Here is a 23,627-nt window from a genome sequence, read left to right on the forward strand (position 1 = left end):
CAAGAGAGACAGCTGTTCTGTATTTACAGAGCTATATTCAAATAGCTGTATTATATTTCTACATTCTTACAAAGCTAAACAACACATAATAGGTCAAGGACAATATAATACTGCCAAGAAAAATTATGCAGAAAATAAAAGGGACACTATGCGAGACTACTATTTAAATGAAGTGAACTAGGAAAGTCATACTCCTAAGTGACTTGAAGAGAGAGATGAAACCGAGGAGACAACCAAGAGTATGGGTAGAAAAGACTTCCAGTTGTCTTATATACATTGTATATAAAATGTAAAATATTTTACATACATCTTTTACTTCTTTAAATATTAATCTACATGAATTTTAATGACTTACTACTCCAATGAATGGAAGTAGTACGCATAACTTAGGCAATACCATGTTGATGAACATTTAGCTTGTAGCTGATCTTAAATTATAGAACAACACTGCCACAGACTCTTTGTATTTTGGCTTCTTTCAGGAAAGATTCACTTAAGTGAAATGCCTGGAGAGTGCCTAGGTGGCTCAGTCAGTTAAACCTCAACTTCAGCTCAAGTCATGATCTCATGGCTCGTGAGTTCAAGCCCCACATTGGGCTCTGTGCTGACAGCTCAGAGCCTGGAGCCTGCTTTGGATTCTGTATCAGTCTCTCTGCCCCTCCCTTGCTGTCTAATATAAATAAACATTAAAAAAACGTGAAATTCCTGGGTTAAAAGGCATCAACACCTGGGGTGCCTGGCTGGCTCAGTTGGTGGAGTGTAGACTCTTGATCTCAGGGTTGTGGGTTCAAGCCCCATGTGGGTGTAGGGATTACTTAAAAATAAATTTTTTTAAATCTAAAAGGCATCAACATTTTAAAAAGCACCACGGTGCATTACAGAAAAATTGCAATTCTATATGTGCATCAGCACTATATATATACGACAATCTATTTCTCTACATCTTCAATTCTGGAAGTTATAGCAAGTGTTTTATACCTGTACCAATATTAGCTCAGTTTTTTGTTATAACAGCCTATTATTTTAATTTACATTTCCTTTGCCTATTATTCTATCTGGATATCCATTGTTCTCATTAATTTCTAAGAATTTAACATTTCAGTGCTATTAATTTCTTGTCATACAAGTTGCAAGTAAGTTTTACTGTCCTTTTCCTTTTTTAATTTTGTTACTACTGCTTACTGTCCAAAAAGGTTATTTTGTTTTTGTTTCTTCATCAAATCTAGTTTCTTCTTGTGCTAGCCTCCATACGATGGCCTCTCCTGTCCAAAACCTGTTCTGCATTATTTTATATATATTTTAATTTAGAAACAGTATTATATAAATATAATTACTGTAATCTTACAATAGTTAAAAGTCTTCATTAATATGTGGTAGGATCAGCTGGTATACTTTCAAATTCTTCTTGGCTATTTTTCAGCAATTATTTTTGCTAATTAACTTAAAAAAATTTTTTTTAATGTTTATTTATTCTTGAGAGAGAGGAGACAGAATGTGAACAGGGGAAGGGCAGAGAGAGAGGGAGAGAGAATCTGAAGCAGTCTCCAGGCTGAGCTGTCACCACAGAGCCCAACATGGGGCTCAAACCCACGAACCGCGAGATCATGACCTGAGCCAAAGTCGGACGCTCAACCAACTGAGCCACCCAGGCGCACCCCTAATTAACTTTTTAAATCTAATTCATCAAAGAATGTTAAATTTATACAATTTACTCAAGGAGAATGGCCTTCTTAACAAGGAACTGATTGACATGATAATGCAACCTCCCACCCAGAAACACGGTATGGCTCTACATTTCATCAAGTCTTCTATCTGTTAAGACAATTCTCCATGAATATCTGTGGCTCTCCAAGTCTTGCTTAAACATCTTTTCAAGGAGGTTTGAATAGCAAATAATAACCTTGGAAGGCAGAGGTAAGATCTTACTCCAGGGTAGGGAGCAGATTTATTTTCTAATGAGGATAGTAAAAAAGATAGGGTTGCAGTTTTGCCAGCAGCTTTTTTTTTTTTAAGACCGACAGTTTCTTAAACTCCAAGTACCTCAAGTGTAATACCAATTAACTGTGCCCTCAGGATCTACCTGGACCTGCTCCATATTGTCCCCAAAAGATTTAAGGAGATTGGGGGGGGGGGGCAATACAAACATGAAGCTCATGCTGCCTGCTATCCCATGAGTAGTAAACATCCTTTGTCTCTAACTCAGAAGTCCTGTGTCTTCTGCCATTAGGCTGAATCATTAGATTGCAAGTATGGTAAAATCTCTTTAAGACTTAACACTATCCTTCAGTAAAAATCTGTCACATTGAGAGTAATGGCAGTGGTAAGTGGACACATTGGGTCTTGTCTTAACTTTACAACTATCTGCAAAGAAGAACTGGTTTTGAGTTTTTCCCCCTAATCCACTGGGAGTAAAATTTTTGTAAATACAATGAAAATGAACTGCTAGAAATATAAATCAGACATACAAAATACAAGCCCAAGTTCTCTAACTATTATAGTCAACAAATGTAAAACTGCTGTCACTCTATTAGCATTTCTAATTGTGCACTCCTTTTTATACTTACCACCATAACAAACATTTTGAGCAGTGCTGCTCCATGTTTTTACACCTGTTTTTAGTATTTACTATTATTTTTACTATTGTTTAAAGATCTTACTTATTTTTAATTGTTTTAACATTTATTCATTTTTGAGAGACAGAGGACTATGAGTGGGGGAGGGGCAGAGAGTAGGGTAAAGAGACTCTGAAAGCAGGCTCCAGGCTCTGAGCTGTCAGCACTCACGACCCGTAAGATCATGACCTGAGCCAGAGTCAGATGCTTAACCGACCTGAGCCACCCAGATGCCCCTAAAGATTTTATTTTTAAGTAATCTCTACACCATCGTGGGGCTCAAACTCACAATCCTGAGATTAAGAGTTGCACGCTTCACTGTCTGAGCCAGCCAGCTACCCCTACTATTATTTTTAGAGGACACTTTTCAACATGCCAAGAAGTATTTTTCTACTTCATTTCCTTAGTACTTTATTTGTAATAAGCATTTTATCAAATGCTTTTTTTATTTCAAAAAAAATTTTTTTAACGTTTATTTATTTTTGAGACAGAGAGAGACAGAGCATGAATGGGGGAGGGTCAGAGAGAGAGGGAGACCCAGAATCCGAAACAGGCTCCAGGCTCTGAGCTATAAGCACAGAGCCCAACGCGGGGCTTGAACTCACGAACCGCGAGATCATGACCTGAGCCAAAGTCGGACGCTTAACCGACTGAGCCACCCAGGCGCCCCTCAAATGCTTTTTTTTTTAAACCTCCACTAACTCAACCACTGAGTAGTTAGCATTTTTCTCTCAAAAAACTCAATGTGATGTAGCTAGAAAGTTCGACTACAGGGTTTTGCTTCAGATGTACTGGAGGTGTCATGTAAGATATGGTATGTACACCATACCACTTTTCTAAAATATGAAAAGTTTGAATTCTCAAACCCACCTAAGCACATGGTTTTTTGATAAAGGAATATGAATCTATAGTATTTACTATTGTCTTAATTAACCTTGGGATGGATTATTTATCTTTTGAAAGGGTTATTTAAAATTTTTACTCATCACTTTTACTTCTTTCTAATTCTATAAAATTTCTGATTTTATCTTTATTAATTTCTTCTTACTCTAAGTGTGTTCTATTTTCCTGAGCTGAAAATCAGTAGTTTACTCATTAAAAAAAAAAAAACTATTTCTTATGCAATAATACAAGCATTTGATGTTTCTTTGAGTAAATGACAATTCCTCTAGCCTTCCAGAGTTCTGACACTGCTAAAGAGCCTGTAATTTTCAATTTTCATTTAAAACCAAGTGTTTAAATTTCCTAATGTTTAGGATGGTTTTGGTCCCTTTGCTACTTTCTCACATTACCATTTTAGTTTTGCCAATATACACATAAGCATTTTTAATAGTAAGTGGGGATTGGTATGTTGTGAACTGTATTTTCTGCTTTCTTAAAGTTTATTTTGATATTAATACTGTTACTTCCATTTTATTTTGTACTTCATTTGCCTAGTATAGCTTTACTCTGGTCTTTACTTTCAATCTTTCTAATTGGAAGACTTCTTTTATTTTATAAAGATAGCACATAGTTTGAGGCACAGTGTTCTTCCAAGGTTAGGGCTGTGAAGGCACAGTACAGTTTATTCTAGGGACAGCTCTAACAGCCAAGTTCCAGGAAAAGAAAAACAGTGGGCAACACTGGTGCTGATTTGTCTTTCTTTCCACCACCTTGCCCACTCCATGTCCAAAATGCTGTTCTACCTCATTCTGTATCTATGTAAATTTAAAAGAAAAATCTCTTCCTCAAGACTTGAGGTGTTTGGGTGGGGTAACTTCCTGTTTTGCAGTGACGAAGAGTGTTACAAATGGAATGCTTCTATCTCCCCAAAATTAGTATTTTGAAATTTAACCTCCAATGTGATATTAGGAAGCAGGCCCTTTGGAAGGTGATTAGGTCTTAGGGGAGGGGCCCACATGAAAGAGATTGGTGCCTTATTGAAAAGGAGAGAGCTCTCTTGCTTTTTCTGCCACGTGAGGATATAGAGGAGAGCCTCACCAGACACTGAATCAGCCAGAACCTAAGACTTACACTTCCCAACTTTCAGAAGTGTGAGAAATATGTTCCTGTTGTTTATAAGCCACCCAATCTATGGTACTTTGTTAGAGCAGCCTGAACCAAATAGGAAGGATTTTCTTTAAATCTTTAAATTTCTTGATCAATGAAGATGAAGGTAGAGGGAAAGAGGGTATTAGCCACCTGTCTCCACACTTTGTGGAGTGGCCCTGGCCAGCTCAGTCTGTGACAGTTTTGAGTCCCCTATGGAGGATGACCAGTGTCTCCTTGTTAAAAGTACACATCCTGTTCACTACTTTCAAGCTCAAGAGACATATGTGACCTGCCTAACACAGAGAAACAGACACAGAGAATTAGGCAAAATGAGACAGAAGAACAGGTCACAAATGAAAGAACAAACCACAGCAAGAGACCTAAGCAGAACAGGTATAAGTAACATGCCTGATAGAGATTTTACAGTAATGATCATAAAGATACTCTCTGGACTTGATTGAAGAGTTGAGGACATCAGTGAGACCCTTAAGAAAGAGCCTGAAAACATAAAATAGAACCAGAGATGAAGATGGAATAAATGGCAGGCTGGAAGTAGAGGAAAAAATTAAGTAGAAAATGGAGGAATGGAAAGCAATCAAGCTAAACAAATGAGAGAAAAAAAGAATTATGCAAAATGAGAACAGACTCAGGGAACTCAGTGATTCCATCACGCACAATAACATACATAGTACAGGGATCCCAGAAGAAGAGTGAGAAAGGAGGGTAGGAAATTTATTTGAAGAAATAATAGCTAAAAACTTCCCTAATCTGGGGAAGGAAACAGATATCTAGACCCAGGAGACACAGAGATCCCCAACAAAAATCAACCAAAGGAAGTCCACACCAAGACATAACCAACAAAATGGCAAAAAGTAGAGATAAAGGAAAAAAAAATTAAAAGCAACAAGAGAAAAGAAGATAGGTACATATACAAAAGAAAACCCATGAGGCTATTAGTGGATTTTCTAGCAGAATTTTTGGCAGTTTGAAGGGACTGGCATGATATATTCAAAGTGCTGAAAGGGAAAAAACTTACAGCCAAGAATATTCTACCAAGGAAGTCTATCATTTGGAACAGAAGGACAGATAAAGAGCTCCTCAGACAAATAAAAACTAAAGGAGTTCAAGATGACTAAGCCAACCCTACAAGAAGTATCAAAGAGAACTGTTAAGATTGGAAAGGAAAAGACCGTTAAGTATGAAAAGTAGGAAACACAGAACAAGTAAAAATAAGTATTTCTATAAAAAGTCAGTCAAGGGATTCACAAAATGAAAGGATGTAAAATAGGACACTATATACATAAAATGTGGGGGTTGGAGAAGCGTAAAGAATGGGTTTTTAACTTGTTTTTGTAGTTTTTCTTTCTCTCTTTCATGGTTTGCTGGGTTACTTCTGTGATATACTTAGACTGTTTTCTCTTTATTCTTTGCACATCTGTTAGTAGTTTTAATTTGTGGTTGCCATTAGATTGTATATGATACCTTCCACATATATCAGTCTGTATTAAGTTGATGGGTTGCTGCTTGGGATTCTCTCTCTCCCTCTCTCTCTCTCCCCCCACCTCAAAAAAATAAACTAACTGAACAAAAAACTTCTGGGGGTGCCTCCATGGCTCAGTCAGTCAAGAAATCTGACTTCACCTCAGGTCATGATCTCACGGCTTGTGAGTTTTGACCCCTGCATTGGGCTTGGCACTGACAGTGCAGAGCCTGCCTGGGATCTCTCCCTCTCTCTCAGCCCCTCCCCACCTTGCAGGCATACACTCTCTCAATATAAATAAGTAAACTAAAAAAAACAAAAACGAAAACAACTTTTAACAAATTAAAAATTAAGTAAATAAATAAAAACAAAAAGCTTCTGCACAGCAAAGGAAACAAACTACAAGACAACCAAGGGAATGCGAGAAGATATTTGCAAATGACATACCCAATAAAGGTTAGTATCCAAAATATATAAAGAACTGCTACAACTCAACACCCAAAAAATAAATAACCCAATTAAAAAATGGGTAGAAGACATGAACACACATTTCTCTAAAGACATCCAGAGGGCCAACAGACATATGAAAAGATGCTCAACGTCACTCATCATCAAGGAAATACAAATCAAAACCATAAGATATCACCTTGGACCTATCAGAATGGCTAAAATCAAAAACACAAGAAACAACAAGTGTTGTTGAAGATGTGGAGAAAAAGGAACCCTCCTGCACTTGTTTGTAGGAATGCAAACTGGTGTAGCCACTGTGGAAGACCTGTATGGAGGTTCCTCAAAAAATTAAAAATATCAACTAGTGATCCAGTAACTGTACAAGGTATTTACCCAAAGAATTCGAAAACACTAATTTGAGAGAATATATGCACCCTTCTGTTTACCACAGGATTATTTACAGTAGCCAAATTATGGTAGCAGCCCAAATGTGCATTAGGATTCTCTCTCCCCCACCCACACCCCTCTCCCCTGCTCGTGCTTTCTCTAAACAAAAAAACAAACCCTGACAGATCTCACATTCCAAGACCCACAAGATGGTAGCAATCTGTAAAATGCCTCTTAAAGGGCTTGTGTGCTTGGACTCACTTGCCCCAAGGCTCAACTCAGAAGTAGCCAATTGCACCGAGTTAAAGTGAAAGGAGGCAAGGCACTTGCTTATATTAAAACCTTGGCCCGAGGGGCAGGTATCTAATTTAACACACACATCTAGAAATCTGTACCCAGGAATGGAGACCAGTGGGTGCTGTCTTTGCATGCTTCAGAGCACCAGTACCTCCCAGAAAAGAACTGTAACTTTACACGTGCCTGGTGCCTTAATTTTTGTTGCTGCTGCACAGGGGATGCCTCTTGATCACCTGGCTCTGGAGGCCAGGGAAGCTTGTGTTCCTGGTCACATACAACTGTAATAATGAGCATTACCCAGAAAGGAGCTCAAAAACCTGTCTGTGGCCCCAAATTTCATGACTGCTGCCAGAGAACACCTCGACTTTGCCTGACTCACTCAGGTGCCCTGTGCAGCTTATGCTCCTGGGTCTCACAAGTCTGTAACCCATAGAAAAAGTTCTCATTTTTTTTGAGTAGAGTTGACACACAATGTTGTATTAGTTTCAGGTATACAACATAATGACTAGATAAGCTTGCTGGAGACAATTCTTGAACAGCTACTGCACCCATAGCACAAAAAGAGGCAACAGACCCAGGAGCTGAGTCTGTCTGTAAAGGAGGCCTACTAGCTAATCATGACTGTGGCCCAAGGAAGAGGCTTCTAATGAAAGAAGCATCTCTTTCATTAGAAATGAAAGGGGCTGACTGTAATCCTTTCCAGAGACTTCTGAGAGAAGGTGCTATCTTTATGTTCTTCTGTTGTGTTCTAGAATGCCAATGTCTACTGAAGGGAAGCTTTACATTGAGCGCTTTTTGCAGCTAACACCCAGGGATGTCTTCTGATTGCCCTGCTCTGGTGACCAGAGGAGCTTTGCATTCTTGGGGTCCCCTAGGAGGGTGTCAATCAGAGCAGCGGTTCTGGGCAGGTTACAATCCTCAAGGCACTGTACAGTGGACTGAGGCACACCCCAGTCTTTCTGTGAAGGTCACTTTGCTTGTCCTGAAGCTCCAGACAGAGGGGCAGGCTTCAGGTTGGGCACTCACTGGCTATGGAGCTGCTCTGAAGGAATGTATGCTATGGAAGCCATCTTCGTGCTCTCCCTCTCCTTGCTCCAGCTTGCTGGTATCTCCCAGAAAGGAGACTATACACCTGACTGAAGCCCCCAAATTTGCAAATGCAGCCCAGGGAACACCTCCAGATTATCTGGCCCTGGTGGTCAGCAGGGCTTATGCTTTTTGGCACCTCAGAACCATACATATCTGCATTACTTTTAGAAGCTGCTGCCCGAGGGTCTGGCTTCTAGTCTGCGAATCTAGGTGCTGAGGTCTCAGCATATCCTCAACTACTAGGAGCTATTAAAAATATTAACAGGCTGCTTGGTCAAGCACAGAGGTTTGAGAAACAACCAAGAGCTGGGGCAGGGCTGAATGAAAAAGTTCATCTCCTACACAAGGCCACTCCTTCAAGACTTGGGAGAAGTTGTTTCATCTATTGTATAGGAACCAACATAGTGAGGCAAAATGAAGAAACAGTAATACCTGTCAAAAGAACAAGATGAAACCTTAATGAAATGGAACTATGTAATTTACCTGATAAAGTCTTTAAAATAATGGTTATAAAGACACTCTTCAAACTAGGGAGAGGAATGAACACAAAACTTCAACTAAGAGATGGAAAATGAAAGTACGAATTAGGTAAGTCACGGAACTAAGAAATACAATAACTGAACTGAAAAATACAGGAGAGGTGTTTAACAGCAGACCAGATGAAAAAGAAGAAAGAATCAGTGAACTCAAAACCAAGGCAGTGGAATTCACCCAATGAGAGCAGCAAAAAGGAAAAAAAAGTGAAAAAATGTAAAGATAGCCTAAGGGACTTCAGGAAAACATGAAATGGACTAAGAGCTGTATCATTGGGCTTCAAGGAGAGAGAAAGAGGCAGAAATCTTATTTGAAAAAATAATGGTTGAAAATGTTCCTAACCTGGAGAAAGACAAAGATATATTCAAAGTGCTGGGAAAAAAAAAAAAAATTCCAACCAAAAATACACTACCTGCCAAAGTCATCATTCAGAATTAAAGGAGAGAGAAATTGTTTCCCAGGAAAACAAAAGTTTGAAGCATTCATGACCACTAAACCGGCCTTACAAGAAATGTTAAAGGGACTTCTTTAAGCTGTAAAGAAAGGGCACTTATTGGTAACAAGAACAAATTATGAAATAAATATCTTTTATACATAAAGCCAGTATGACGGTTAATGACAAAAGTAGTAAAAATAACTATGATTACAATTGGTTAAATGATACACAAAATAAAGAGATATAAAATGTTATCATCAAAAATATGAAATGTGCAGGGCGCCTGGGTGGCTCAGTCAGCTGAGTTTCAACTTCAGCTCAGGTCATAATCTCACAGTTCGTGGGTTCGAGGCCCACATTGGGCTGTGCTGACAGCTCAGAGCCTGGAGCCTGCTTCAGATTCTGTCTCCCTCTCTCTCTGCCCCTCCCCCACTCACACTCTGTCCTGTCTCTCAAAAATGAATAAACACAAAAAATTTTTTTTAAAAATCTAAAATGTGGTGAAGGGAGTAAAAATGTTGAGCTTTAGAACTTAAATTACTGACTTAAGACAGATTGTAGATATGTGTTGTTTCATGTAAGCATAAAAGTAATCAAAGCAAAAATGTGAAATAGAGGATAAAGAGAAAGGAACTGGAGCATACCATTAAAGAAAATCTTCAAACCACAAAGAGAGTAAGAGAAGGAACAGATAGAAACTAGAGAAACAGCCAGAAAACAATTAACAGAATGGCAATAAACACACACCTATCCATAATTACTTTCAATGTAAATGGACTAAATTCTCCAATCAAAAAAGAGTGCCTGAATGGATAAAAGAGCACGAACCATTTATAGTTGTCTACAAGAGATACAATATTTTGTGTTATGTTATTTTTATTCAATTTTTGACTAGGCAAGGAACTTTATTTTTTGTCAGCTAGTTTGTCTCAGCGTGGCCTGTAATGGTCAAAGTGTTCACTGCCAAGGATGCCTAAACTTTAGGGTTGTTAAAATGAATGACTGTTCATTGGTTTGTGAACATATTCACTTCTTCAATAACAGAGATGTTGTTTACCCCTAACTTCTTTAAGGAGTTACTGAAGTATTTTTATCATCTACTGGAGACGTTCTATGAACCACTTTCTTTCGATAAGCAGTTCCTTTCCCACTAATGTGCACTTGTGCTTGCAGTCTGGCGAGTTTCTCCTGGTTCATGACAGCTTCTTTCATCTTGCTGGAGCAGAAATGGGACCACGGAGGGGGGACTAGGGTTGGTGCTCAGAGGGTCTCCAGGGAACAAGCTGAGATTAGGGGCACACACGGGGGAGAAGCAAGATGGCAGCTAGAGGGAGGTCAGAAGTGATCCAAGAGATACACTTTAGATGTAAGTACACACACAGAATGAAAGTGAAGGGCAGAAAAAGATATCCCATGCACTGGAAACAAACATTTTCATTTGTCTGGGGTATCAAACTGACAAAATAGACTTTGAAACAGAGTGTAATAAGAGACAAAGAAGGGTGTTACAAAATGATAAAAGGGTCAATCCAGCAAGAGGATATAGCATTTATAAATATTTCGGCACCCAACGTAGAAGCACCAAAATATATAAAGCAAATATTAACAGATGTAAGACAAAAAGTTAATAGTACAATTATAGTAAGGAACTTTAATACCCCAGTTACATCAGTGGATAATCATCCAGACAGAAATCAGTAAGGAAACACTGGATTTAAATAAATGACTTGTTAGAACAGAAGGACTTAACAGAAATTTACAAAATATTTTTAAATAAAGGAAAAGAATCAAACATTTATCTAATTTCCCTGTCTAAATGCTAACTTGGTGTGATTACTGATGAGAAATTTCCTTTTATGTAAGTATTCCAGCTAAAAATCAAAGGAAATTGATAATGAAATAAATCTACACAGCAATAATCCACCCCTGCTAATATCACAATTATGTACCTCCTCCTGATAGAAGTGTAGAATATTACTTTTGGAGTTTTCTTGTTCTTGCTCTTTCACTCTAATCAAGTCTCAGTCTAATCAAGTCTCTAGATCTAATTACCAATTATGGGAAACAGAGGGGCAGAGAAATGTTTTATGAGACTAAAGAATAAATGATGTGCTTTCTTCAACAAATTGCAAAGAAAAGAAAGAAAGAGGGTGAGAGAATTTACTGATTAAAAGAATTATCAATCACTTGCTGTATAAGGACATCATTAGGAGCATGATTTAAACAAACTGTAAAAAGTGGATTTATGAAACAATCAAGAAAATCTGAATATAACTGGATGTCTGAGGACATTAAGAAACAATTCTTAAAATTTTTTAGGTTTGGGGGTGCCTGGGTGTCTCAGTCAGTTAAGTGTCTGACTCTTGATTTTGATCAGATCATGATCCCAGGGTCCTGGGATCGAGCCTTGCACCAGGCTCCTCACAGAGCGTGGAGCCTGCTCAGGATTCTCTCTCCCCACTTCGCCCTTCTACCCTAAACAGGTTTTTGTCTCCCGAAAATAGAAAATAAATAAAAAAATAAACAAATAGTTTAAGGTACAATGATGGAATTATGTTTTTAAGAGGATTATCTTTTATAGATACAAAGTGAAATAGTAACAGATAAATTATAGGATGTCTGGAATTTGCTTTAAAATAATCTGAAAGTAGAGAGGCCCTTTTGAGAAATACTGCAATTGGATTTTGACAACGTGGATTTGTAACATTATTCTTACTTCTCTACACATTTGAAATTTCTCCCCCTCCTTCAAAATTTAAAAATATCCGTTGCATTTAGAAACAGGCCACTTTTGGCAAGAGCAATTTGTGCAATGAAAGGGCAAATGCTAGATGAAGTGACATGAACAGGATTTGGCAAGGATGAAGAGGTGAGATAAAGATGGTAGCTAGAAGTAGAAATTGGGCTTGTTGTATGACCTTTTTCCAAATTTACCCATTTATCATTCATTCATTCAATCAAAAAACTTCAAGTGCCTGCTGTACAGACCAGAACCATTCTAATGCTACAGACACAGCAATGAACTAAAAAGCAGATAAAAATCCTGCTCGTATGACCTTTTGTTCTCACATGAAGGTCTGGGGAAAATTAGGTTAGAAGAGAATTTTTTATACTATGTACAACTGACATTTTATGCTGGATAATTCTTTGTTGTAGGAGGCTATCTTGTGTATTGTAGGATTTTGGTAGCATCCCTGGCCTCTATTTACTATATGTCAGTATTGCTGACACCCCCTTCCAGTTGTAACAACTAAAATGACTCCACACATTGCCAAGTATCCCTAGGGGACAACATCGCCTTCAGCTGACAAACAATGGGTTGAAATTAGTTAAGTGCTATTGAGAAAAATGAAACAATGAAAGAGAATAAGAAACACAAAAGTCTTGAGGTAGAAAGGTGCTGGAAGATTGAGGAATGGCAAGAAAGCCAGTGTACCTAGAAAAGAGGAAGTCAGGGAGAAAGTGGCAAATGCATAGACTAGACTGACCTTCCTGCAGATAACGAAGACATCTAAGGGCGAAAAGAAACCCCGCCCTCAAACCCCAAAGACCCTAACAATTATATTCAGGTGTTAAAGAGTGAACAAAAGCTGGTAGATTCTGGAGGTGACTTGAAATGAAAAATCAAGGATAAGCAAAGGCTGTAATTCCTGTTTATTATGGCTTTTAGCCTGAGGAAGACCATGTGAAGCAGCTAAAACTCCCCAGTCTTTCTGGCCTGAAGAATCAGAGAATATGAGCCTGGGGAAACAAACACTGCTAGAAAGTGAGGAAGCAATCCTAAAAGGGAAAGAAGGAATTCGTTGAACAAACTCGCCCAAATCACTGGCTAAACCCTGAACAACACATGTGCAGGACAGACTCTAAGCTGCCTAGCAAAGATCAGAAAACTCAAGGGAGATAGATGTGAGCAGTTACCCAAAAGACAGGGTTTGTAGTTTGAGTTCCAACCAAACTGACAGCACAACAAATCAATAATATTTCAAAAAATATAACTTACAGTATCTACAACATAATTATCACAATGCCCACGATAAATCCAAAATTACCTGACATACAGAATGAAAAAGGTGAACCAATCTCAAGAGAAAATAAAATCAACAGAGCCCAACCAGGCCCAGATGTTAAAATTTGTAGTCAAGATTTTAAAGCAGCTATTGTAACTATGCTCAATGACATAAAGGAAATTTACATCCATATTATGAACACATGCTATCACGAAAGAAACAGGAAGAAATGCCACCACAGAAATAAAATCTGTTAAAAAAAATTAACCACCTGATAATTCTAGAAATAAGACAATGTATGAAATAAAAACTCACTGAATGGACTGATAACAGCAAAATGGAGTTGACAGAGAAAACAATCCATGAACTTGAAGATAATCTGTTAAAAGTCATTGAATCTGAAGAACAGAAAAAAGGGAAGAAAAGAAAAAGCCTCAGGGACCTATGGGATAATATAAAAAAAGTTTAACACAGGAGTCCCAAAAGGAGCAGAGAAAAAATGAGGTATAAAAAAAATTTGAAGAAATAATAGCCAGATTCCCCAAGTTTGGTAAAAGATAAATTTATAGATTTAAGAATCTCAGCAAATTCCAAGCAGGATTAAGTACAAAGAAAACCATATGTAGTCATATATGACATCATAGTCAAACTGCTGGGAACCAAATAAATAAATACAAAGAAAATAACACATTACATAGAAGGAGAAATGATTTGATTATTACTGACTTATCATCAAACAGTGGAAGGAAACAATGGAACTTGAAAGTGCTGAAAGTGGTACTGCAGAATTATACATTCAGCGAAAATATGTGAGAGACAGTAAAATAAAAACATTTTCATACAAAAGAAAACTAAGGGGTTCCTAGATGGCTCAGTGGGTTAAGTGATGTCGAAGTTCATGGGTTTGAGCCCCGCACTGGGCTCTGTGTTGATAGCATGGAGGCTGTTTCAGATCCTCTGTCTCCCTCTCTCTCAAAAATAAATGAAAGAATGAAAGAATGAAAGAATGAAAGAAAGAAAGAAAGAAAGAAAGAAAGAAAGAAAATTAAGAATCCACCACAAGCAGACTTACACTTTGAGAGAGAGGAAGAGGTTAAAAGATACAGAATAGGTCATAACAGATAGAGCAGATGCCAGTGTTTCAAATTATAAGATATTTGCAACATTCTTTTCATAGGTGGAAAGAATCTTCAAGATCATCTCCTCTAATCCCTTCATTTTGCAGATTGACCAACCAATGTAATAAAAAATTCTGCAATTATCTAGTGGTACAATATACTAGAAAGTAAGTCTCCTAACTTCTGAGTCAAAACAATGAAAGGGAATAAAACATATATATTAACCTTTACAAACAACGCAAAATATAAACACAGTGACAATAAATTGTTGAAATTGATATAGATATTATTCCTGTAATTTTTATAAAAACTAAGTATTTCATTTAAGTTACCTTAGGTATTTATCTTAAAGCATGTAAGATTTAAGATCATATAGATTTAAAATTTAAGATCATATAAAAATTCAAATTTTCATTTTTTAATTAGATAAAGTTTATTTCTTAAAATCAGTACTAGACAGGAGTCTATGTTGCATATTTACATAATATAATTTAAATTATCATGGTATCAAAATGATTATGAATGATTATGCCATTGCACGAAACAGGATTTTCTCTCTGCTGTAATAAGGAACTGCCACTGGGAGTAAACACTGCGTCTTAAAGTGTTACTGATTTTTACATTCTGTTTGAAATGTTATCTTTGGAAGTATACAAAGCACAACAGGCTCTGAAAATTAGTTTATGAATGAATGAAATATATAAAACCACAAATACAAAGATTAAAGGAATTTTTCAAACCCACAAGTCAGGTACATAATGAGAATGAAATCCCAATCTTAGGAAAGCGCTCTAAGAGAACAAGATTCTGAAGTTCGCTAAGGAACACGTTAATACATTTGAAAACAACATTGAAAAATCATCATCCCATGTCTCCATATGGCAAGTAATAAAAAATTCTGCAATTATCTAGTCATACAATATATACAAGGCATGACCTTGTAACATACATTTCAAGTGCTGGGCCATGAGTACTTACCCCAACAGCTGGGACTTCTTCACTCTTTACTTCATTTATCCGAACCAAATAGTTAACAAAATCTCTGGCAGCATTGCTTTGTGCATCTTTTTTATTGGTGGAATTGCCCATGCCAGTGTAATTATAACCTTCCACCCGAACCTTTAATGGTCAGAAAAAAAGCAAGCATTAAAAGAGATTGACCTGGGTAATTCTGGGATTTAAAAAATTCATAATTCAATTATGAATTAAGGGATAACAGTTAAATGTTGAAGATATACTCTATAAAAACACTGAAAATAACATCCAAGGAATTCATAGGCTGACTTATAAAAAAGCTTTGTGTTTTCCAGCAATAAACTAATCTAAAAACTATAATTTATGTGGCTCAGATATTCTCTTCTCATGTAACAGAATGTTCCACGTTAAAATCTGATTTTTAAAACCCAAGAACAAGTTCTCCATTTGCATTTATTTTAACTGATTTGACTTGAAGCAATCAAGAATTGCTCTACTTTCTACAGAAATTAGTAAAACCACAAACAGCTGATATGACTTTTCTAACCTGCACTACTGGTACTGTGGAAGTTAAGGAAGACACATCTTCTCACTAGAATTTACCTATCAGATTGTTTTAAAAGTAATGCTCCCTTGAAAATGACTTATAATAAAACAGAATAGCAGGCAAGTGACAATAAAGAATGTGCAACACATTATCATTCCCAAACAGAAAACAATGTTCTCTTAACAACAAAACAAGCAGGAAAAAAAACACATAATGGGGGCACCTGGGTGGTTCAGTTGATTGAGTGTCTGACTTTTGATTTTGGTTCAGGTCATAAACCCAGGGTCATGGGATCAAGCTCTGCATCCAGCTTTGTGCGGAGTGTGGAAGCTACTTAAGATTCCCGAGGGGGGGGGGGGGGGGGCGGGGAGCACCTGAGTGGCTCAGTCGGTCAGTTAAGCACCCGACTTTGGCTCAGGTCATGATCTCAGTTTGTGAGTTCGAGCCCCACATTGGGCTCTGGGCCAACAGCTCAGAGCCTGGAGTCCACTTCAGATTCTGTCTGCTGCTTGCACTGTCTCCCACATTGTCTCAAAAATAAATAAACATTAAAAAAAAAAAAAAAAAGATTCTCTCTCAGGATACCTGGGTGGCTCAGTCAGTTAAGCGTCTGACTTCAGTTCAGATCATGTTCCCATGATTCCTGGGTTTGAGCCCCATGTCAGGCTCTGTGCTGACAGCTCAGAGCCCGGAGCCTGCTTTGGATTGTGTCTCCCTTTCTCTCTCTCCTTCCCCACCCGTCTCTGTCTCTGAAATAAACATTAAAAAAAAAAAAAAAGATTCTCTCTCTCCCTACCTCCCTCTGTCCCTCTCCCTGGCTCACGCGTGTGCTCTCTAAAATAAAAACAAAACGAAACAAAACTTCACATAAATGTAAACTGTATTCTGTAGTACCTCACACATGAATTTTTGCCTGTTTTTGTTCCCCACTGCTCTAATTTCATAGGATGGGGTCATCTTCCTTTTGCCACACCAGGCATACAGAAAATTCTTAACATCACCCATGATTCAAGAGTCTTCTTCAGACCTAAGAAAACAGAAATTAAATTGCATTATTTGTAAGAGCAAACATTAGAAATAACCAATAACTGGAATTAACTCAAAATCTAGGTTAAATACAGGATATTCTAGCATGCTACTATTAAAACTGCATGACAAAACTTTTAACGACAAAAGTGGAAGGTCTATGACATGCTATGTGAAAAAGCAGGATACAAAACTACATGATTTAAGTATATATGCATAAATCAAGTCTGAAAAAGAAATATCCCTCAAAATGGTTATCTCTGGGTGACCACAAGTGATTTTGACCTTTTCCTAAAAAACATTTGATGAAAGGCCTATGTTTTACATTTTAACTCACTTAATCCTCAGTGACAGATAAAATTATATACTAAACACTTTCTACAGAGGAAGAAAACCAGGGAGGGCATAGAAAGTTTAGGTAACTTTTCCAAGTCACCCACTGTGGAGGCATAAATTCAAACTCGAACTACTATATTAAGAAATGGTCATCAATCAGTTTGCGTATACATCAGTTTACTGTCATTCTGAAGTATGTCTCCTAGCAGACTATCCTCCAAGTTGTACACTATATATTACACCAAGAATTCAGTACTTGATCTGAAAACAGTAATCTATTAACTTAAACACCAAATTTCTCCTTTAGGCCTTGTTATTCATTAAAATTTGAGGACATTAAGTTTTCTTGAAGTGCAACATACCATACATGTTGGCACTCTCCCTAAGTCCAGTTTATAAAGACAGCAAAAGATACGGCGCCTGTGAGTCTAAAATCTGATTCTAAATTAAAAATAAGATACAGTACCTAAGACCAAATTTAGATCTAGAGAAAATATGCAAATAAAATTAGTTTGCTGCGAGAAAAAACCCTATTACTAGCATTACACCTGTCTTCGGTTAATGTTAAGTGTATTTTATTAGCACCTAAATCTAATGTCATAAAACTGGACCCTAGTATAAACTTGTTTATTCTGTAGCCACAAACGAACCCTGGGGAAATCCTATTGACTGAAAAGCTGTGGAAAGCTCATGAGGTCTATCTGTAAATTCCACCCCTGAATAATTAATTTAAAAAAACAAGCCCTCACGGTGAATGAGTAACATGAAATATGAAGGACTACACTATCAAATTCCTTCCTCCCCAGCAGTCTCATCTGACGCCATTATAGTCAATATTAACTGTATTGTAATGATGCCCAAATATACACTGAAAATTTAGTCTTTTCTCTTATTTAAGCTCCAAAATCAAGTTCATCCAACAGTCGCACTAATGTGCATATGTTAACTTGACGTCCCAGTCAAATCAGAATTTAAGTTTCCTCCCCAAATCTGTTCCTCCTTCCCTAGGTCCAAGTGTTTTCATATCCCAAAATGGCACCGCTATCTACCAAGTTACTCCTATCACAACTTGGGAGTCATACACTCCCTTAAGATCCTCCATAGGTATCCGCTGAGAGACCTCAGCATGCGCCAGGCAGTAACCTTAGAGGGTCATCTACAAGAACTATCTTCCTTAACCCTTAGAATAATTGTACAGATAAGACTATTATTATTATCTTCCTTTAGGGAAGAATAAACAGAGACAAAGAATACCTTGCCCCAGAGAAGACAAAGCCCCTAACCGGGAGACCCAGAATTCCAAGCCAGGTAGTCTGCCTCCTGATCTACTACGCAATTTCTGCCTCCAAAACATGTTTGCAATCCATTCGCTTCTCTCCGTCTCCGGCCATCACTACTGCACACCCGGAGTGCTGCAACAACGTCTTAGATCTCATAGCTCTAGATTCCTGCTTCCACTGTGGCCGCCCTAAAATCTATTCTTAATTCCTTCCCACCATACCCCAGTAACATGGCCTTCTTTGTTTCTTCCCCATCTCTGCTCTCAAGCGCTAATTCCTTCTACCTCTGCGATTCTTTTCCTCCCCATCTTTATAGCTGACGCATTCTCAACCTAAGGGCCGAGATATCAGCTCAAAAGTCTACCTCCTCCGAAACGTTTTCTCTTACCACCCTAATGAAAGTAGCTCCCTTGACACCACCTCCCATTTCCTCGAATCTTTTTACTGAAACCCGCAGACGCTTTTTTTCCCCGTTGCCTCCCACTACGACAGAAACCTTCTTGCGGGGGGAGGGGTAGGGACTGTGCCCCACGTGTTTATGGCTCTACCACCCAGCCCGCAGGACAGCGCCCAATATTTGCTGCCACAATGAATGGAGGGCCCTGAGTGTGTGTGGCGGCATCATGGCGGGCTCACCACCTCGTGATTCCCTCCCCCCTTTCAATAGGCTGCAACAGCGCCACCGCCACGCGCAGACCGGAGGAGGAAGAAGGGTTTGAACGCTTCGGACACCGGGCTGGCAATCGCTGGGGGAAAGACGGGTCCACAAAGCGGACCCGGACAGCGCAGGCGTGGTGCGGCGAGCCGCGTGCAACCCGCAATCCGGGAACCCGGCGGGCGCCTCACCCCTTCCCCCATCCCCCACAGCCGCCCGCGCTTCGCAACAAAGCCCGGCTGCAGGAGCGCGGGGCCCCACGCCCCCAACGGGTGGCAAGGACGTCTCTTCCCTACCGCGTTCTCTTCCTGGTGCCAGAAAACACAGCCCTCTTAAGACCGTCCGCAACCGAGGCCTTCCTCAGAGAAACCCGGGGCAAACACCGCAGCTCGCTCGGAGGCGGCGGCGAAATGGCTCCGACAGCGTCGCCAGTGGGGCGGGGCCAGTGCGCGTACGCGTGCGCAGGAAGCGAGCTTGGGACCGAGGGCGCCCGGGGGGAGGGGCGGGGCTGCAGCTCCCTCGCCCCGGGTAGCGTCCCGTCGCCAGGGAGATCTGATCTGCTGCTTTGGGCCTGCAGCGCTGGGCCTACTGCGCCCCAGCCACAATTCTTCCCGTGCTGTGCTACCCACTTTTAACGTTTTTGAGAGTTGGGGATCTGTAGCATTTTGATGTAGCAAAATGTTTCATAGTCTCTATCATAGGACCTTCAGTAGATGACAGATAAATGGTTAGAAGATAGGTGGATATCTTCCTCGAATCTTAGGTGCTACTTTTATAATTAAATTAGATGGCATATATATGAAAGGGGTTTAGCTCAGTACCTGGGACATAGTATGTGTTCAGTAGCTGTGAAGGGAGGAAACTAGCCTGGCTAGTTGAGGCCACTCACTGCTGTGTGGGGCAAATCGTAAGCGCTCAGTAAAAACCAGCTTAATGAGTGGATAAAACCTGCAAGGTTGTTTTTGCTTAAATTGGATAACCTTTTGTCTTCAGAGTCTTTGGACTAATTTGTATTCTTAAATAATGTGGTAGTCGTTGCTACATTTTTGAACTCTAGTGCTTCCCATGAAGGCAACAATACAAAAAATATTTCGTTTGTCTTCAGAGTCTTTGGACTAATTTGTATTCTTAAATATTGTAGTAGTCATTGTTACCTTTTTGAACTCTAGTGTTTCCCGTGAAGGCAACAATAAAAAAAAAAAAATATTTCAAGTTGGGTTGTTCCAGAGACTCCAGACTAAACAATCGTATGGGCCCATCATATCTTATCCATCCTCACTTTTCACCTCTTCTATTGCTTTTTTTCTTTTTTTTTTTAATGTTTATGTATTTTTGAGAAAGAGAGGGGGAAGGACAGAGAGAGACAGACACAGAATCCAAAGCAGGCCCCAGGCTCCAAGCTGTCAGTCAGCACAGAGTCCAATGCAGAGCTTGAACTCACGAACTGCAATGTCATGACTTGAGCCGAAGTCTGAGGCCTAACCGACTGAGCCACCCAGGCACCCTTCTTGCTTTTTTTCTTAATTCTTCTAGCTAATAGTGATCAATTCCTCTAAAACCCTGTTGCTCCTACAGTTAGAATAAGTTTAGCATTTATTTTTTCTTTTCTTCATGTGTTTGCTCTCTTCAATTAAGAGTAAAATCATTCAGAGAAAGATCTTCATCTTTTATTTCTTTGTACCTTTCAGGGTGCTTAAAGCAGCGGGTGCCTGACAGTTATTTATGATAAAGGAAACTCAAGGAGCACACGTGGATTGCAAATGTTTTGTACTAGATAACGAATACAGCAAAAATGACAATATGTCAAGTATAAATAAAATTTTCAGAGGTGTATCTTTAGCTTCCAAGAATTATGAAGAATTTTGTTATTAAGTTGGTTCTTAATTTGGGCCTTGCTCTCCTCCTGAGACCTAGAGTCCCCAGTGGATTGGTGACCATAACTAGCATTACCTTTGTAGGTTGCTGTTGGCAACTATCACCCTCCAACATCTTAACATTTGTAAATGAAGCTTCGAAACCTGCTCCAGAAGTAGAGTGTGGTCAGATTTCAGTATAACAACTAGATGTTTCCAGTATAGGACTATCTAGAAGACTACAGAGGTTGGCAAAGCAGGATAGAGCAGTGTGAGTGGACCACTTAATATTTCACATTTACCTTTTTAAAGTTATTCTTATGTTTAAGTTTTTAAGTTATTTTCAAGTTTTTAAGTTATTACCTAGAAATAACTTTTTAAAAAAATTTTTTTAACATTTATTTATTTTTGAGAGACAGAGAGAGAGACAGATCATGAGCAGGGGAGGGGCAGAGAGAGAGTGAGACACAGAATCTGGAACCAGGCTCTGAGCTGTCAGCACTGAGCCTGACATGGGGCTTGAACTCACGAATCACAAGATCGTGACCTAGGCCGAAGTCAGATGCCTAACCGACCGAGCCACCCAGGCGCCCCTAGAAATAACTTCTGAAAGAGTTGACTTGGTTCCTGAGTTTGGTAGAAGATAAAGATTATAAAGATATTTATTAAAGTCAATCTGAGGAGTGTATGGGGGAAAAAAACCCCAGCAAAGTTTCTCATGTCATTTGTTATTTCTGCCAACCCAATGGACTGAGGCAAAGTTTCTTCCAGGGAGAATGAGACAGTTATTACCGACACCTATAGTTGAAATGGATGATGAGAAATGAGGGAGAATATTTTGGTTCATCACTCTTCCTCTGTTCCTCAAATAAGCAGAAGGTTGGGGTTGGGGGAATGGAAGAAGAACGCCAGGGACCAGAACTAGAATTTAAGCAGAGTTATGATGTCTTGAGGAAGTCAGTGTTGGTAAAGTTTGAACGCACTCATAACTTGTGAACACCAATGACACTTGTGACCTTCAACACTCCTGTACTACTACCATATACAATGTTGCATTCAGACAGGAAGTTTTTTTGTTTGTTTTGTTCTGTTAGAGACTTCCTGATAGATGGGGTAACTTGACTTGAGAGTCTTAGGAAGTGGCCTATAATGCTGAATAGGCTAGGGTCCTTGTATTCAGGGTCCTCCGAGAATTGTTTACACCCTTTTCACTTCTAAAACCAGAATAAATTATGTTAAAGTTGGTAGGTTTACATTAAGAACATATAAAAGGGTAAAAGAAGTGAAAGTGACGGACAGAAAGGCAAAACCCAAGGAGGAAGACAAGTTGGGTGCTCTCTGCATTCCAGGAGGGTATACAATCCAAGTTATCCTGTGGGCCAAATTCGTCTGCCACCCTCACAAGTGCATCCACAGAATCTGGATGTTAGTTTCAGGGAAAGATATATAAAAAATAATTCCTTTACGGGCACCTGGGTGGCTCAGTTGGTTGAGTGTCTGACTTTTGATCTCGGCTCAGGTCATGATCTCATGGTTTGTGGGGTCAAGCCCCATGTTAGGCTCTGCACTGCACAGAGACTGCTTAGGATTCATTCACTCTCTCCTTGTCTCTTTGCCTCTCCCCCTACTTGTGGATGCCCTCTCTCTCTCTCAAAATAAATGAAGTTAAAACAATTTTTTTTAATGTTTGTTTATTTTTGAGAGAGAGGCAAAGCATGAGTAGGGGAGGGACAGAGCGAGAGGGAGACACAGAAGCTGAAGCAGGCTCCAGGCTCTGAGCTGTCAGCACAGATTGCAATGCAGGGCTCAAACTCACGGACCAGGAGATCATGACCTGAGCAGAAGTTGGACACTTAACTAACTGAGCCATTCAGGCACCCCAATGAGTGAACTAAAAAAAAAAAAAATAGTCCCTTTAAGGAAAAGTTCAAAAGTACAAACCACATGAAAAAAACAAAAGGCATTGGTTATATTAAAATTAAGGATATTTGCTCAAAAAGGACACCATGAATGAAGTTATTGCATAGTTGACAGAGTTGGGGAAGATATTCATGATGTTCAAGGTTGTCAAGAGATGTTTAAGGCTGTCAAGAGATGATTAACTATTCTGAACTATTCAGGAAACTCCTTCAAACCAACAAGAAAAATGTAGCAATCCTGACAGAAAAATGGGCAGGGGACAAGAAGCAATGTCAGAAAAGGAAAACCAAAAGGTCACTAAGCATATTCAAGATGCTCAAAAGTGTTAGTACCAGGAGAAATGCAATTAAAATAATAATCAGATATTACCACATGCCCATTAGATCAGCAAACATTAGAAAAGTGAATACTGTCAAATGTTGGTGATGATGTTGGGATATAAGGTTCACCATGCCCAGCTTGTAAAAAAGCAGACTGATACAGCCATTCTGGGGAGAAATCAGGTACTACTTACTCAAACAATCTGTATGGGTAAAACCAAACAAGTCTGCTCATGTGTGTGTGTGTGTGTGTGTGTGTGTGTGTGTGTGTGTA

General features: G+C 39.0%; 1 protein-coding gene across 1 annotated transcript in view; it reads right to left on the minus strand.

Annotated features, from left to right (window-relative positions):
* Window positions 1–19,692, minus strand: part of DHX9 (DExH-box helicase 9) — a 51,389-nt gene extending 31,697 nt beyond the window's left edge. Inside the window, exons 1-3 of the mRNA XM_047839737.1 lie at window positions 19,557–19,692; window positions 16,858–16,990; window positions 15,420–15,560 (exon numbers count right to left, since the gene is read on the minus strand). Coding sequence (XP_047695693.1) covers window positions 15,420–15,560; window positions 16,858–16,968 — 252 coding nt within the window. The 5' untranslated portion in view covers window positions 16,969–16,990; window positions 19,557–19,692. The remainder of the gene's footprint in view (window positions 1–15,419; window positions 15,561–16,857; window positions 16,991–19,556) is intronic.
* Window positions 19,693–23,627: the final 3,935 nt, after the last annotated feature.

Source organism: Prionailurus viverrinus, chromosome F1 (assembly GCF_022837055.1).
Source record: "Prionailurus viverrinus isolate Anna chromosome F1, UM_Priviv_1.0, whole genome shotgun sequence".
In the NCBI taxonomy this organism is placed as follows: Eukaryota; Metazoa; Chordata; class Mammalia; order Carnivora; family Felidae; genus Prionailurus; species Prionailurus viverrinus.